Consider the following 17,351-nt stretch of genomic DNA (forward strand, 5'->3'; position numbering starts at 1 on the left):
GTAGCTGAAAGCTTTTCCAGTGGGTAATTAAGCCTTAGGAGAGATATTGAAATGTTTGAGGATGGGAGAAAAACTATATAAAATGGTTGATGGTTGGGGAAAGGCGCGTGGCCAAGGAAAGGGGGTGTGGCCATCTGAGGCTTTGGCTCCCAGGAGGGCTGGATCTGGTTCCCAGACCCGAGGTTACCCTCCCTAGGGATGTCCATAACTGTGAAATCCAGTTCTTTTTTGGCTTGACGGAGTTCCGCAGCATGTGCAGCTCAATTTGTGCTTGCGAGCCAGGTTGCGGGCTTTTCACCAAACTCCAGAAGCATTGTTGGTGCCTTTCTCCTCGCAGAGTCCGCAATTTGCACAAATCTCTGAGCAAACTGGGGCCAAATTTGTGCAAATTGCTCAGAGACGTGTGCAAATTGCGGAACCTGAGCGGGGTGCCGCAGATTGAGATTGAGCGGGGTGCCGCAGCAGGAACTGAAATGAAGTCCAGGGGGCCAAACCTAGGAAAACGTGTCATACACCACTCCCGAAACAGATATCTCCTGCAACCCTACCCCTGCATATCCCTGATCCAGCAAATATCACCTTATGTTCTCTCTCTCTCCCTCTCTTTCTCCCCCCTCCCCTTTCAGGTAAGTGCTGATTCCCAAATTTTGAGCCATGCTGGATCCAAGAGCACACTTAGCGAGCCCAGCCCCTTCGCTGAGATAGCCATGAACAGCTGCAAATACAACGGAGGCGTCATCCGACCGCTCAGCAGCCTGAGCGCCTCCTCCCACCGCAACCTGCACGAGCTGGATGCTGAGACCCAGCCACTGCAGACCTTCCATGACTCCGGCTTGGAGGTGGTCATCTCCAAGTCCGAGCACAGCAAGACCTCCGACCCCCGGCTGGACGAGGACTCCGAGCGCCGCTCCCACAGCCACAAGAAAAACCAAAACGTTGGCTACCGGCTGGGCCACCGGCGGGCCCTCTTCGAGAAGCGGAAGCGGCTGAGCGACTATGCCTTGATCTTCGGCATGTTTGGCATCGTGGTCATGGTGACGGAGACCGAGCTTTCTTGGGGTATCTACACGAAGGTAAGGGTGGGCATCCTTGCCAGCCTTTGAGAACCTCAGGAGCACGCACCTTGGAGTAGACAGTATGGTGTCACGGTCGGAGAAGAGGTAAAGAACCTCAGGGCCACATCCGGCCCTCCCAGGTTCCCCCAAAGGCTACACCCCTTTCCTTGTCCCACCCCCTTTCCCAGCTTTTGTGCAGTTTTTCCCTGGTCTGAAAGGCTGAAATCCTTCTCCTAAGGCTTCATTACCCTCAGACGGAAAGAGGCTCAACAAACTTGGACCAGGAGAAGGAACAGGACGAAGAGAACGAGAGGACATGGAGGGGATGAACACACAGACAGAAATGTTAGAGAGGCTCCATCGCGATGGAGCCTCTCTAACATTTCTGTCTGTGTGTTCTGTCTGTGCCTTCAGGCTGGAAGAGGTTCTGCACTCCTGGGTTAGAGTGTTGGCCTGGGACTTCGGAGACCCGGGTTCGAGTCCCCACTCAGCTTTGAAGCTCGCTGGGTGACTTTGGGCCAGTCCCTGGCTCTCAGCCTCACCTGCCTCACAGGGTTGTTGTCAGGATAAAATGGAGAGGAGGAGACCCATGTAAGCCGCCTTGGGCTCCCTGGAGGACAAAAAGGCAGGATATGAACATAACAGATAAACAAATAAAAAAGTTGATATGTACAGGACTACCAGGTAAGTGAGGAAAGAAGGGCCAGTACGAAAGTTAGTGGGAAGGGAAAGAGGAACATTTAGAACCTGGTCGTGTGGATTACGTTCATCTTGCAGTGACAAGCAGGGGTGGAGAACCTTACACCCGAGAGGCCAAAACCATCCTTCCTTGTGGCCAAATCCAGTTCTTTGAGGTTCCTGAGAAGGCCACCCCTACATCCCCTGGCCACGTCCCCTTTCTCCTGTGGCTTCCTGGCATTTGTGCCATTTCCCCCCCCCATTCTAAAAGGTTGAAATGCCTCTCCTGAGGCCGTGTTAAAGCAAGAAGGGCTTTAAGCTAAAATAGATTGGGATTTTTGTTCTTTTGGCCATGCCCCCTTTTGCCTTTGGCCACGCCCACCCCTGCGATGCAGCCCCTGCAAGCTACTGTGAAGCAGCGTTCGGCCCTCCAGCTGAAAGTGGTTCTGCACCCCTGAATTAAATAAACCTAAAATCAGGGGTGTGGAATCTCTTTCAGTCTGAGGGCCAAGAAAGGTCCCAAGGGCTGTATCCCATCTGTCGGGATGGCCCAAGGCACCATAGGCAGGCCCAAACTGTGGTTCTTACAGGTGATAGGCCTACTCAGAAGTAAGCAGGACTGAATCGCCCAGCAGTAGTTTCAGTGTGAGCGGCATGATGGATAGATGCCGCAAATTCACCGGGTGGGCCTAGGGGACAGCCTGCCCTCTCTCTGCCTCGGTTTCCCCACCTGCAGTATGGGCGTAATAATACTACTGACAAAGCTGCTGTCAGGATTACAGCTGGAAGATGTGCTGGAGGTGCTTTGAACACCTGACAGCGCTACACAAATGGGAAGTGTTGTTTTTGTAGTGGTAGTAGTAGAAACAGCAACAAAGACAACAATAATAATAATACGTTGAAGCTGAATTTTTAAAAGCCAGTGTATTACATTTGTTGCTAGGGAAAGTGGAAGGCCAAAGGAAGAGGGGCCGACCAAGGGCAAGATGGACGGATGATATTCTGGAGGCGACGGACTCGACCTTGGGGGCGCTGGGGGTGGCGGCGGCCGACCGGAAGCTCTGGCGTGGGCTGGTCCATGCAGGCGCGAAGAGTCGGAAGCGACTGAGCGAATGAACAACAACGTTACATTTGTGCATTTGTCTTACCTTTCCTCCCCAGAATGCAGGGCACCGTGCAGAGACAGGGAACAGCAGCCCTGAGAGGGAGGCCAGACTTGCAGAGCCTGGCGCAAGATCGATTGATCAATGACAAAATGAATAAATGAACGAGAGCTTTTGTCATGCATCAGCTGCTGCTGAACTACCAGTCGCAGCTGAGTTCTGCCCCTGAATCTGGCGGGGTCATAATCGCTAGGCCCCACCTCTCTTCCCTTAGGCTCCTCCCCTTCTCTCCCAGGCTCCTCCCCTTCTCTCCCAGGCTCCTCCCCACGAGTCTCAACAGCTGAGGCTCCGGGAAGGTGGCGAACTGGCCTCCTTGATTTCTGCAGCCCCCAGTCAGATGCACCGTGGGGTGTTTGGTTCCGCTTCTCCACCTGACTTTCTCTTTCTCCTTCTCTTGGTTCGCCCCTCTAGGAGTCTTCATATTCATTTGCTCTGAAATGCCTTATCAGCCTTTCCACCATGATTCTCCTGGGGCTCATCATCATGTACCACGCGAGAGAGATCCAGGTGAGATGCCTTCCTTGCCCCACTTCTGCTTCTTGCAATGATGGCATTTGGGGTTTCTCTTCCTCCTTCTCTTTGTTTCTTTGAAGCATTTTTTGCCCCGCTGTTCAGCCAGAAAAGGGTTTCAGAGCGGCTCACGAAGATTAATATTAAGACATTCCCTGCTTGGAATCTGAAAGACACGACACAAAAGGAGAACGGATGGGAAGGGAGGTGGGGGAGCAGAACTCAGGCACCAGTTCTTAGTTTCAAAGTTTCGATAGATGCTCTTTCTGGCAGAGAAGGGTGAAATGAGCTCCCTGCTGCTTTTCCTTCTTTGGCCTATATACGGGGCCAGGTTGGTCTTCCCTGTGCCATGATGTTCTTCCTGGGTGTGTGTGTGTGGCTTCTCAGTGACCCAATGGATGTGTTCAGGAAACACACTCCCCTTTTTAAACCTTGTCAGTTTTAGGGTGATGGGGAAACCCCAAGACAAGGCCACGGTGCATGCCTACTCAGGACTCAGCCCCATTAAGTTCAACAGGCTTTACTCGCAGGTAAGTGCATGCAGGATTTTCACCTAAGTTAGGAAAGAGAGGGCATTAATCAGAGGTAGTGTGGAGAAACAGAAATTATTTCAGAAGGGATTTATAGTTTATACTCCTCTCACAACCTTTTGCAACCCAGGGCTCTTCAAATCTGTTGGACATCCCCTCGCATTATCCCACTCAGCATGGCCTGGAGTTGGTGCATTTAATTCCAGAGGGTTGTTTTTGCTGTTGTTTTTAAACCCAGAAACAGCGTTGATTCAGCTTCCTCTGTGGTTTGGGTGGTGGATCATGATTAGAGATGGGCGAGAAGCTGGTTCTGTCGAGACGTTTATATAGAGTTACCCAAAGTGCACATCCCAAGCCAATGAGCTAGCTGGATTGTGTGCCCCAATCCACACCTTTCCAAACTTGGAAAGTTTGGGGATTGTGTGCCCCAATCCACACCTTTCCAAACTTGGAAAGTTTGGGGATTGTGTGCCCCAATCCACACCTTTCCAAACTTGGCAATGCAGTCCTCCAAGGAAAAACTGCGTCCCAAACGGTGCATGTTCGTAGAAAGCACACACAAAGCGCATGCCTTTGAGAGTACACAGGACTGCATCGCATCAGTGGAAAAGTACTTGGGAAAATGTGTGTATTTGAAAAATGGCTCAGCAGTATCTTGCGGGAGGGGGGAAATGTGCATAAGAAAAGTGTGAATTTCCATACCGACATTAAAAAAACAAACTTGCAAGCTTCAGTGGAAATGTTATGAGTCCGAACATCCGACACTCATCACAAACGAAATCAACAGATGGGTGTCCGTTCCTTATCTTGATTGTTCATAGCAGTGGTGGGCTACGTGTGGCCCTCCAGCAATGGTGTAGTGGAGAGGGGGCTCACAGGGTTGAAGCTCCAAGATGTTTTTACTAGCAGCGACGCCGACGTCCTCTGCCACCCTGTCAGACTTCTTTGTTCCCTCTGAGCTTAGCTGCAATGCTCACATTCGCTGAGGAGGGGAAGATGAATTTTCCCAGCCACAATAGATCGTTCCGTGTCATAATGCAAAGTTTTTTTGGTGGGGGGCATTCAGACCCATTTGCCTTACAAAAGACCTGCTCCTGGTGGGGTTGAAAATGGAGGGAACTGATGTGTCAGTATGGATCTGCTGAATTTGGGGACTCTCCTTGGGGGCATGGCCCTGGGGAGTATTATGATGAGCTCTCCCACTTCCAAATGTACCGCTGTGCCTTTGGCCCCTAGATCTTTTAGCCTACGACTCCTGTGATCCCTCACCATTGACAGTTCTGGCTAGGGCTGATGGGAGTTGGAGGCCAAAACATTTGGAGGGCTGCAAGTTCCCCATCCCTGTTTAAGAGGAAGCTTCAGGGGCAGGCGAAACTGGCCGAGAGAACCAAAAGCCATCCAGGTGAGGGAGAGGTAGGGATGCTCTGCAACTGAATCAAATGAGTTCGGATTTCTATGAATCCAACCTATGGGTTCCATAGCAGACTGGCTTTTCCCAAGTCTTATGGATTCCACAGACTTGCCGACCTTTTTTTTTTTTTTACTTTCCAGAAGTTTACACAAATTTACCTGTGGAAAAATAAAATACATAAAATTAAAAAAAAACAAAAAAAAAAACCTGCTGAAAATCTGCATTTCCCCCTCAGGCTAAGGCATGAAAACGAGCATTTTGGGGAGGACTTGAGCATTTTAGGGGGGAATTGTGCATTTTTGCAGGTGCACATTTGTGCAAGTGTGAATTGGGGAAATGGGAAAATATCCAATTCCACCAAGGAGCGGATGATGGAATGAGAGGCACTTGACTATCCATGAAAGGCAGATGGAACAGAAAAATCCATTCGTCCCTAGGGAGCGGGAGTCCTATAATCCGTCTTCTTTGGCAGTCATGCGACGCATAAGAAAAGCGTGGCTCTCTGGGAGCATTTGTTTGGGGGGTCTTTCTTTGTTGCTGAAGATGGTAGTGTGAAAGAGAGGGAGAACAGCAGATGGAGCAGCTGTGTCTCCAGGCTTGCGGGAGCCTGGAGCCATTTCTCAGTCCAGCAGGCCCAGCTGCTGCCAAGGGGCTATCAGGAGGGAATCCATAACCAGGCTGTGGAGAAGCCTGCTCATGAGGCCTCACAGGCATCTGGGACCAGCTTGGTGGGAGGTCAAACAGCAGTGAGAGCTTTCCCATTAAAACCTCATTAGGGCCTGTGGCAGAACACAGAGACGGCTAGTGCAGCCTGCCCACGGCGAGGCAGAGGGAGCGGCCATTTTCAAGGGGAGCCCAGTGCACCGCGAAAAGATGAAGTTGCTTCGCAGCTCAAGTTCCTCGGGTGCCTTTGACCTTGGTTTGCCCTTCATGAGCTGATGGCGGGCCGTGCATTGGGCTGTGCACATATTCCCCGTTGTGCTGTCGAAGTCTCACCCAAGGAAGCTCGCATTTTGTGAGCCAGACGAAACCCCATGCAGGCTTTGCTTTCATTCCCCTCACCCCCACCACAACCCCACTTTCCTTGTTCTGTGTGTGCAGAATTGACTTGCCAGGCCTGTCGACCCATTAAAAAGGCTTTTTCTGGTTGATTGAACCATCTGTCCCCTTTCAGTGATTTACAGCACAATCGTCTCTGCCTGTCTGCTCAGAAGTAAGTCTGGTTGAGCTCAATGGGGCTTACTCCCAGGTAAGTGTATACAGGATTGCAACCATCACAGCTATGGCTTCAGAGGCCCATTCTGATGAATGGCAGCCACACAGGTACAAATTCGGCACCGGCGGTTGCAATGCAAGATCTCAGCTTTGACCAGAAGCAGAGTAGGCAGTGCAGAGCAAGAGAGCTCAGCTTGGAACACAACTGAGCATTTGCGAGCTGGGGGGGAAATCCTCATATCGAGATGTGCGGACTTCGGCAGCATCACTAGGAAATAGCTGTCATGATTCCTTCCTTGTTCCCTGTTCTAGTAACATGGCAGGATTGAAACTGCCCCTAGGAATAAGCAAGTGTTCCCAACCCCATCAATTAACATTTTTTATTACATTTTATCCTGCCTTACTTCCAAAAAGCATTTTGTTGTTTATTCGTTCAGTCACTTCCGACTCTTCGTGCCTTCATGGACCAGCCCACGCCAGAGATTCCTGTTGGCCGTCGCCACCCCCAGCTCCCCCAAGGTCGCGTCCATCACCTCCAGAATGTCATCCATCCACCTTGCCCTTGGTCAGCCCCTCTTCCCTTTGCCTTCCGCTTTCCCTAGCATCAGCATCTTCTCCGGGGTATCCTGTCTTCTCATTATGTGGCCAAAGTACTGCAGTTTTGCCTTTAATGTCATTCCCTCAAGTGAGCAGTCTGGCTTTATTTCCTGGAGTATGGACTGGTTTGATCTTCTTGCAGTCCAAGGCACTCTCAGAATTTTCCTCCAGCACCACACTTCAAAAGCATCGATCTTCCTTCGCTCAGCCTTCCTTATGGTCCAGCTCTCGCAGCCATAGGCTACTACGGGGAATACCATTGCTTTAACTATGCGGACCTTTGTTGTCAGTGTGACGTCTCTGCTCTTCACTATTTCATCAAGATTTGTCATTGCTCTCCTCCCAAGAAGTAAACGTCTTCTGATTTCCTGGCCGCAGTCAGCATCTGCAGTAATCTTTGCGCCTAGAAAGACAAAATCTGTCACTGCCTCCACGTTTTCTCCCTCTGTTTGCCAGTTCTCAATCAAGCTGGTTGCCATAATCTTGGTTTTTTTGAGGTTTAAGTGCAACCCAGCTTTTGCACTTTCTTCTTTCACCTTCGTCATGAGGTTCCTCAGCTCCCCCTCGCTTTCAGCCATCAAAGTGGTATCATCTGCATAGCTGAGACTGTTAATGTTTCTTCCAGCGATTTTAACTCCAGCCTTGGCTTCATCAAGCCCAGCACGTCGCATGATGTGTTCTGCGTACAGGTTGAATAGGTAGGGTGAGAGTATACAACCCTGCCGTACTCCTTTCCCAATCTTGAACCAGTCCACTGTTCCGTGGTCTGTTCTTACCATTGCTACTTGGTCGTTATACAGATTCCTCAGGAGGCAGACAAGATGACTTGGTATCCCCATATCACCAAGAACTTGCCACAATTTGTTATGATCCACACAGCCAAAGGCTTTAGAGTAGTCAATACAACAGAAATAGCTGTTTTTCTGAAACTCCCTGGCTTTCTCCATTATCCAGCGGATATTGGCAATTTGGTGTCTAGTTCCTCTGCCTTTTCCAAACCCAGCTTGTACATCTGGCAATTCTCGTTCCATGAATTGCTGGAGTCTACCTTGCAAGACCTTGAGCATTACCTTACTGGCATGTGAAATAAGTGCCACTGTTCGATAGTTTGAACATTCTTTGGTGCTTCCCTTTTTTGGTATGGGGATATAGGTTGATTTTTTCCAATCTGTTGGCCATTCTGGTGTTTTCCAAATTTGCTGGCATCTGGCATGCATCACCTTGACAGCATCATCTTGCAAGATTTTAAACAGTTCAGCTGGGATACCGTCATCTCCTGCTGCCTTGTTATTAGCAATGCTTCTTAAGGCCCATTCAACTTCACTCTTCAGGATGTCTGGCTCGAGCTCACTGACCACACCGTCAAATCTATCCCCGATATTATTATCCTTCCTATTCGGATCTTCCGTATATTCTTGCCACCTTTTCTTGCTCTCTTCTGCTTCTGTTAGGTCCTTGCCATCTTTGTTTTTGATCATACCCATTTTTGCCTGGAATTTACCTCCGATGTTTCTAATTTTCTGGAAGAGGTCTCTTGTCCTTTCTATTCTATTATCTTCTTCCATTTCCACACATTGCTTGTTTAAAAATAATTCCTGATCTCTTCTGGCTAACCTCTGGAATTTTGCATTTAATTGGGCATATCTCCCCCTTTCACTGTTGCCTTTTGCTTTCCTTCTTTCTTGGACTGAATCATAGAATAGTTTCAGTCCAAGAAAGAAGGAAAGGAAAAGGCAACAGTGAAAGGGGGAGATATGCCCAATTAAATGCAAAATTCCAGAGGTTAGCCAGAAGAGATCACAGAGTAGATCTGAGACACTGGACTGCTTCCAGTGTCTCAGCAGACAGCCATCTTGCCTTCTTGGCTTTCTTTTTCTTTGGGACGTTTTTTGTTGCTACCTCCTGAACAATGTTGCAAACATCTGTCCATAGTTCCTCTGGGACCCTATCTACTAAATCTAGTCCCGTAAATCTATTCTTCACCTCCACTGCATATTCATTAGGAATATTCGTGGGCTCATATCTAACTGCTGTGTGGGTCTTCCCTATTCTCTTTAGTCTGATTCTAAATTGTGCAATAAGAAGTTCGTGATCTGAACTACAGTCAGCTCCAGGTCTTGTTTTCACCGACTGCATAGATGTCAGCCATCTTTGGCTACAAAGGATGTAGTCAATCTGATTTTGGTGTCGACCATCTGGTGAAGTCCATGTATAAAGTCGTCTTTTAGGTTGTTGGAAGAGAGTGTTTGTTATGCACAGTGAGTTGTCTTGGCAAAATTCTATCAGCCTATGTCCCACTCCATTATGTTCTCCCAGACCATGCTTGCCTGTAATTCCAGGTGTCGTTTGACTACCCACCTTAGCATTCCAGTCTCCTGTAATGAAACTAACATCTCTTTTTGGCGTACTACCCAGTAGGTGCTGCAGATCCTCATAGAACCGATCTCCTTCTGCTTCTTCCGCATCTGTGGTTGGGGCGTATATTTGGATCACTGTGATGTTGAATGGCTTACCCTGAATTCGAATTGAGGTCATTCTATTGCTTTTTGGATTGTATCCAAGCACTGCTTTAGCCACTTTATTATTAATTATGAAGGCTACTCCACTTCTTCTGTGGTCCTCTTGTCCACAGTAGTAGATCTGGTGGTCATTTGATGTGAGGTGGCCCGTTCCAGTCCATTTCAGTTCACTGACACCCAAAATGTCTATATTTAATCTTGACATCTCCCCAATCACCACATCCAATTTGCCCTGGCTCATAGATCTTACATTCCAGGTTCCTATGGTGTGTTGATCTTTAGAACATCGGATTCGTCGTTCACCACCAGCACCGTCGGCCGCTAGCCATCCTTTCGGCTTTGAGCTAGCTGCGTCATCACATCTGGGGCCAGTTGAACTTATCCTCTGTTCCTCCCCAGTAGCATTTTGACCATCTTCCAACCTGGGAGTCCCATCTTCCAATGGTATACCGACATTTCGCTGGTTGTCCTGATCCATTTAGTTTTCATGGCAAGAATACTGGGGTGGGTTGCCGTTTCCTTCCCCAGGGAACATATTTAGTCTGACCTCTCTGCCATGACCTTCCCGTCTTGGGTGTCCCTTCACGGTTTAGCTCATGACGTCATTGAGGTGCTCAAGCTCCAGCACCACGACAAGGTAACGATCTCCTTTGCTGGAGCCAAAAAGCATAGGGTGGCATATTATTTAGTCGCCTGCTTGAGTCAAACATTTGTTCCAAAATCCATTATTAGAGTAATACTAGGGATGTACGAGAATTCTGGACATGTCCCATTCACAACCCCAGACATGAATGCAAACAGGAACACAACTCTCAGGAAATTTTTGTAATTTCCTGAATATGCATTCACGTTCACGAGCGTGCATTTGTGCCAATGAGCACTTCAAGCTTGCACATATGTGCAGTAGTGCAATTCCCCCCAACACCACATTTTCACGCATTACTGTGTGGGGGAAATGCACATTTTATACCAGGAAAAATGCACATTAAAAAGGTGTATCTTTTCAGTTGGGAGAATTGCACTTTCAAAAATGCAGTTTTTCCCTAATCCAAAAATGTACAATTTCCCAGCCGGAAATTTAAAAAAGACATTTTGGGGAATTCAAATGAGGTGAATGGAGCTTCAAGGAAGAATTGGGAAGCCTTCAACAAGCTGGAAATGTGCACGTTCGCCCATCCCTGTATAATAACTTTATTGGGCCAACCCAAAGATCACAAAAAATGTGCAAGCTTTCATGATCTCCAGGATCTCTCCAGATTTTATAGAAAGCAGGAGGCACAGGGAAGTGAACAATGTTGAAGTCATGGTTTCTCCACAATCACCATCTTGAGATGGAATGGGGGAGGAGGGGACATGTCAGGGTTCCTTCCAGGCACAAAGTTTGAGACTCTAACCACTACACCACACCACCTCTCTACTAAAGAAAGCTGCCTCAGGGGCCATGTTGCATAGGATCTTGTGTGATGGGGCAACTGAACCTCTGAAAGAGGGAGAGGGAAAGACCTGGGTGATAGAAAAGCTGGGGAAGAAATACGCAAACAGTCGCTTTTGCGGAAAGAGCGTGACAGAAAACCTGGGATGGGGAATGCGCTGCTTTTATTCATCCCAGCAGTTCAACAGGTGGAGAGCTGTAGCAGAAGACGAGCCTTCCCCAACCTGGGCCCCTCCAGATGCTTTGGACTCCACCTCCCAGCATCTCTGACCGTTGGCTATTCTGGCTGGGGGCTGATGGGAGTTGACGTCCAACACATCTGATGGGCACCAGGTGGGGGAAGGTTGTGGCAGACCACCTCACCTATTCCTGTTGCAATAACCCCCTTCTCCTGTTGTAACAGACCTCTTCTCCATTCCCCATGCAGCTCTTCATGGTGGACAATGGTGCCGACGACTGGCGGATTGCGATGACGTACGAGCGGATTTTCTTCATCACCCTGGAGCTGGTCGTCTGCGCCATCCACCCCATCCCAGGACAGTATGTCTTCACCTGGACCACCCGCCTGGCCTTCACCTATGCTACCTCGGAGGCCAACACGGACGTGGACATCATTCTCTCCATCCCCATGTTCCTCCGGCTCTACCTGATCGGGCGGGTCATGCTCCTCCACAGCAAGCTCTTCACTGACGCCTCTTCCCGCAGCATCGGCGCCCTCAACAAGATCAACTTCAACACTCGCTTTGTCATGAAGACCCTCATGACCATTTGCCCTGGGACCGTCCTCCTCGTCTTCAGCATCTCCTCCTGGATCATCGCAGCCTGGACCGTGCGCGTGTGCGAGAGGTAGGACGCACACCCATTTTGGCCCCAGGCAAAAAGGGCAGTGGGGAATTGAGTGGCGGGCATTGGGGGTCCTCAGCCCCCGTGGTGCAGCTGAAGAGAAACCAAGCTCCTTCAAGCTGGGAGAGGCTAGTTTTGGCTTGTTGGTTGATTTGACTACTAGTTCTAAGATTATGAGAGAGAAAGCGGCCTCACTCTTTCTCTGCACTATTTTATAAAATCCCGTCTCCTCTAAGTTTTCTTATTTTCTTCTAAACCAAAAACCATTTATTTATTTGCTTGCTTGCTTGCTTGCTTGCTTGCTTATTTATTTATAACACCCTACCTTACAGAGTTGTTGTGAGGAGAAGGTAGAGGGAAGGAGGGCCGTGTGAGCTGCCTTGGGTACCTTGTAAGATGAAATAAAAGGTGGGATATCAATGTAATAAATGCATAAAATATTTAACAGAATACTATACAGTACATTAAAACAGCCTGCATACCAGGCTCTTCTGGGTGTGTCTGCCTACAACTCCCATCATTCCTCTGCTGGGTAGGATTCGTAGTCTGACACATCTGTAGAGTGCTGGATTGGGAAAGGCTTCATTGAAACGGTGGTCTTTCCTCTTCACCAAGGTGGCTCCTAATCCCTGATCAGTTGGGGTGACTTTCTGCAACCCTCTCTGCAAAACGATGCAGAGAACAATGCAATCTAAACTGCGGAAGTGGAATTATGCCAAGTTGGGTCCTTCATCCCACCCATCTTGGTGTTGTCCACCCCAGGGGTGTCATTGGACTCCAACTCCCATCAGCCCCCAGCCAGCACACCCATGAGTCGGGGATGATGTGTGTTGGAGTCTAATGCTGCTTTTTTTCTGCTTTTGGGCTACACTGACTGGCAATCGCCGTGTCTTGGGGGTGTCCTAAAGGGGGCTTTCCCAACCCTACATGGAGAAGCTGGAGGGTGAAACTTGAGCTGTCAGAATGCCAAGTTCATGTTGCCTACCACAAGTGATGGTCCTTTCCCTAAGAGTAAAATACTGTTCCACTCCTCGTGGTTCTGAATCAAGGACTGAATTAAACAGGAACATCGGAAGCAGCCTTCTCTCAAGTCAGACACTTGGTCCATATGGTCCAGTATTGTCAACACTGACTGGCAGCAGCAGCTCTCCAGGGTTTCAGGCAGGATTCTTTCCTATCCCTACCTGGAGATGTTGCTGGAGACTTGGGATCCTTCACATGCTCTACCACTGAGCTAAGCTTCCTTCCCCCTAAATGTCCCTCTCCAACATCTGGGTACAGGATCTGCTAGGGGGCTGTCTACAGATATCTCCCTCTAGTCTGGATGCTTGTTCTCCAAAACTGAACCCCTAGAAGGGCCTAGAAAGTGGTGGTACCATAAATGAGAGCTGGTACTCCGTCTCAGTAAAGGAGACATGGGAAATTGGTTGGCACAGAACAGCCAGTTCAGCCCTGGCAAATCTCCGCAGGGCAGTGGAGACAAACCATTTTGGCGCGCGGAAATATAGTCAAAGTATTTTCGTACCCTTCTGAGAGCACGTGTTTGCCGCACCACGAAGGAGCTTGGTTCCCCCCTCGGCTGCATCAGACCCCAGGGTGCCCTCTGATTCCCCGACGTCTCTGTGCGGTCAGTGTGTGTCGTCGTCGTCATCTTGCGGTCTTGCTTTTCTGTGTTGCTGTTTCCTCCTGCCTTGAACTGCTCAATAACATGCTGTTGTTGTTTTCCTTCCTCTCTATCCGCTGTGCTTCTCATAGGGATAAACTGTGAGTCCCGTTTGGTAGCAGCCGAGTAGAAAACTGTCCTTGCACGGAGGCCAAGGCCGGCTTAGAATTTAAGATTAGCTGCTGCTTGCAGGGTTCAGCAGGAGGGTGGTTGGGGAGAAAACCCGGGGGGTTGGTGAACCTTGAAAACTTTGGCCTTCACCAATCTGGTGCCCTCCAGATGTTTTGATCGGCAACTCTCAGTATTCCTGGCCAATGGTCAGGAATGCTGGGAACTGAAGTCCAAAACGTCTGGAGAGCACCAGGTTGAAGAAGGCTGATCTAGCTTGTAGAAGGAACCTCTCCATACATACATACATCTTCGCTTCATGCCCTTCGTTCTGCTTTCTGGCCAATACATCCCAGCTATCCCCAACCCTTCTGGGTTGCTGAGCCCATCTGGAATTTTGAGAGAGTGTTGTGGATGCTCTCAAAAATGGCTGCTACGGGGTGGGGTTTGGTTTTTCATAAAGTGCTTGCCATGGTGGTCATGGCTGGTCACAAAACGGTCGTTTCCCAGCAGGCAAATTCGTGAGACCTAAAGAAATGTCATGTGCCCAAGAACCTAAGGACAAGGCAGAAGTGGGGTCTGAGCTCCAAAACACAAAACTGCCCTTTGGAACCCAAATAAAAAAATGGGGGAGGCTGCCGGAGCGCTGCTACAATGCTGCATATTACAGGTTAGCCTGGCTCGGTATATGTGTTTGTGTAAAATTAAGAACAGCGAAGTTAATTGGATGCTTCCCTGACCCTGATATTATCACCCCTTCCCTTAACCCCCCTCTCTTCTCCCCCCCGCAACCAAATAAAACAAGGTAGCTACCCAGTTTAACAAAATTAGGCCAAATTCCAGGAACCAAAATATAAAGGATGTGAGATCAGGTACTGCCTCTCAAGCAGATCTCTCGCAAGGCAAACAGGAGGTCATCATTTAATCATGGAACACGGTCTCTCTGTTATGTTGGCACAGTCTGTCTTTCTGGATCTGATCTTGCCAGAGAGTAGGGAAGTGTAATAAATGAATAAAATTGGGGGCACGCACACACAGATAATCTGTAAGATGAGCTGCTTAGTCCGGCAACTTCCTTCAACCCGGGGCTCTCCAGATGTGTTGGACCGCAAATCCCATAATCGCCAGCTGTGCTGGCTGGGGATGATGGGAGTTGCAGCCCAACACATCTGGGGGGAGCCAGGTTGAGGCCAGGGGATGTTACGGCCATATAACCTGAGCAGAATTACGTAGGAGCCGAGGATTTATTTAGCCCACGACTGTCTATTCTGAATCACAGATAGATTGTGCGCCCCTGGGGTCTCTCCGGCAGACAAGAGGCCCTCCTGGCCGAAATCTTTAAAACTGGAGATGCCAGGATTGAACTGTCAGACTTGTGCTTGCAGGAAGTGTGTGCTGCGCCCCTGAGTCAGGCAAAGCTGGAGCAGAAGAGCCAGGCTGGACGTTTGGCTCATAAGCGGAAGAATATGATGCTGTTATCTCTGACATGTCAGTCAGATCATCCCGCTGAGCTAAAGTTCTTCCACTAAACAGAAAGTAAGATTCCAGTCCTCATGGTTTCAAATAAAGGGCTGGTTGAACATAGGGTCTTCTACAGGCAAAGCAGGTGTTCTACTGTGCTCTTGAGTCCTTTCCCTTAAAAGAAGGCCAGAGTTTGGTCCTTGTGGTTTTGAATAAAGGGCTGATTTAAATAGGGATGCAGGAACGCTGCTCAGCACCAAATCAGCCCTTTGGTCCATGTAGCTGAGGAATGTCTATGCTGTCCATCAGCGGTTCTTTGGGGTCTCGGGCAGGACAACATTTCTAGTTCTCTTCCTAGAGATCAAACCTGAATCACTCAGCACTATTTCTGTTCCTTTCATTGAAATGTAATGTTTCGTTATGACTTTGCCAAATGACAAACCACCCCCCGCCCCGACCACCACTGGAAAAGAGATCCAAGCAACCAAGTGTCATGGGCCCAATCCTTCAAGCACACACTCTGGCATTCCGACACAGGACAGGACACACTTCCTTCATTGTAGCAAATCCCATGGCAAAAGCTTACCGGTTACACAGTTCAGAAATCACACAGCTCATGCCAATAAGCCCCGTAAGCAATTCAGCAACAATCCAAAGCGAATAATTAGAACTGTGTCAGAGAACCTGACAACTCGGTTTCCCCGTTGTAGTCTCTATGGCTCAGGGTACAGGGAAGGGACTTAAATGATTCTTGGGGTGAGCCTTCCCAGGCAAAGACAAGGGTTCTAGAACAGACCTAAACAAATCCACACGTGCAGAGGTTTCGTTTAACCTTGAATCACCATGCTAGACCGGTTAAGGCCTCAGGTTAAGAGTCAAGACAGGGTCAAGAGTAAGTCCGGAGGAATCCCAAGGACGCAGAGATGTTGTTGACTGTAGCTTTCATTTTGGGATGTCTACCCCACAGGGGTCCAGACACAGGGAAGTCCAAGAGTCAATTTAGCTCAGTCCAATCCACCTGGCGCCTCTGGGCCATCGACAGTGAGGACGCATAATCCATAGCAAGGAAGACGTTCTACGAAAAGTACAGCAGGACTTGCACGGCAGGTTCATAACAATGCAAACGAGAGTCCAAATTGGATGGAGGGTCCATGTGAGAAGGGCCTCAAAAGGCTCAGGTGGCAGGACGTCCAAAGAGAAAGGATTTTAGGCAGGGAAGACAAGTACGTTCCTAGCAAAGGCTCCCAGCCTGGGCATTAATTTAAAAGCAGAGGTGTGGATGTGTCAGCCCTCCTCCTAAACAACCAACTGACAAGGGATTTTAGCCCATCAGTGAGGCACAAGGAGTCGCCAGTCTGCCCTGCAGGTGTGATGTTTCGACCTGTGTGACTCCTCCTTCCCTGTCAAGGCCAACGCTAGCGACTGGATGGGAGCAATTTGACTCCTGCCGGCCTCTGAGAACGCTGATGCTGAGCTCACGCCGATTCTGACATTCCGCAGGGTGAATAAGCCCAAACCCTTCCAAACCACGTCTGATCAGATTCTGGCTCAGGGTATAGAGATTTTGTAAAATCTGTGCTGTCTGCGTTTCGCAAATTGTGCGGTGCCTTTTGTTCCCTTATCCGCTCGTCGATGAAACTGGATCCTTTGCCAATTTCCCGACTTGCGGAAAGCCGCATTTGCACAAATTCGCACTTGCGAAAATGCACGACCCCTCCTAAAAATGTACAAAGCCCCGCCAAATTTTCAAGGCCCCCCCCCCCAATACGCATTTTCATGCTTTAGCCTATGGCAGGAAATGCACATTTTTGGCTAGTGTTTCTTATTTTATGTATTTTTCTATGACTAAATTTGTGTAAAATTCTGGGAAGGGGGGGGGGAAACAGTCCCAAAGTCCAGAAAATCCCAAAGTCCAAAAAGTCCCAAAGTCCCAAAAGTCCAAAAACAGTCCAAAAGTCCAGACAGTCCAAAAGTCTGTGGAATTCCTGCTACTTGGAAAAATCCAAACTCATTTGATTCCGTTGTGGATTTCTCTGACATCCCTAATTCTGGCTATAAACTATAAGGCCCATTGCAATGCTGGAACCACAACACCAACGCAACCCATCAGCCACTGAAATGGCCCTTCCTGCCATCAACAATCACGCCCCCTGCCAAAGTATCTCT

The 17,351-nt window shown here is 49.0% G+C and overlaps 1 protein-coding gene across 2 annotated transcripts in view; it reads left to right on the top strand.

Moving 5' to 3' along the window:
* Nucleotides 1-689: 689 nt before the first annotated feature.
* LOC146333456 (small conductance calcium-activated potassium channel protein 2-like) overlaps nucleotides 690-17,351 on the top strand; it is a 44,681-nt gene continuing 28,019 nt past the window's right edge. The window contains exons 1-3 of one of the 2 annotated variants that reach the window (XM_084825962.1): nucleotides 690-1,073; nucleotides 3,308-3,403; nucleotides 11,538-11,956. In XM_084825962.1, coding sequence (XP_084682088.1) covers nucleotides 708-1,073; nucleotides 3,308-3,403; nucleotides 11,538-11,956 — 881 coding nt within the window. In that variant the 5' untranslated portion in view covers nucleotides 690-707. The remainder of the gene's footprint in view (nucleotides 1,074-3,307; nucleotides 3,404-11,537; nucleotides 11,957-17,351) is intronic. The other variant, XM_084825961.1, reaches the window with a different exon arrangement.

The sequence above is a fragment of the Heloderma suspectum genome, chromosome Z, assembly GCF_057233095.1.
Source record: "Heloderma suspectum isolate Gila_16-S chromosome Z, 16-S_ref, whole genome shotgun sequence".
NCBI classification, from domain to species: domain Eukaryota; kingdom Metazoa; phylum Chordata; class Lepidosauria; order Squamata; family Helodermatidae; genus Heloderma; species Heloderma suspectum.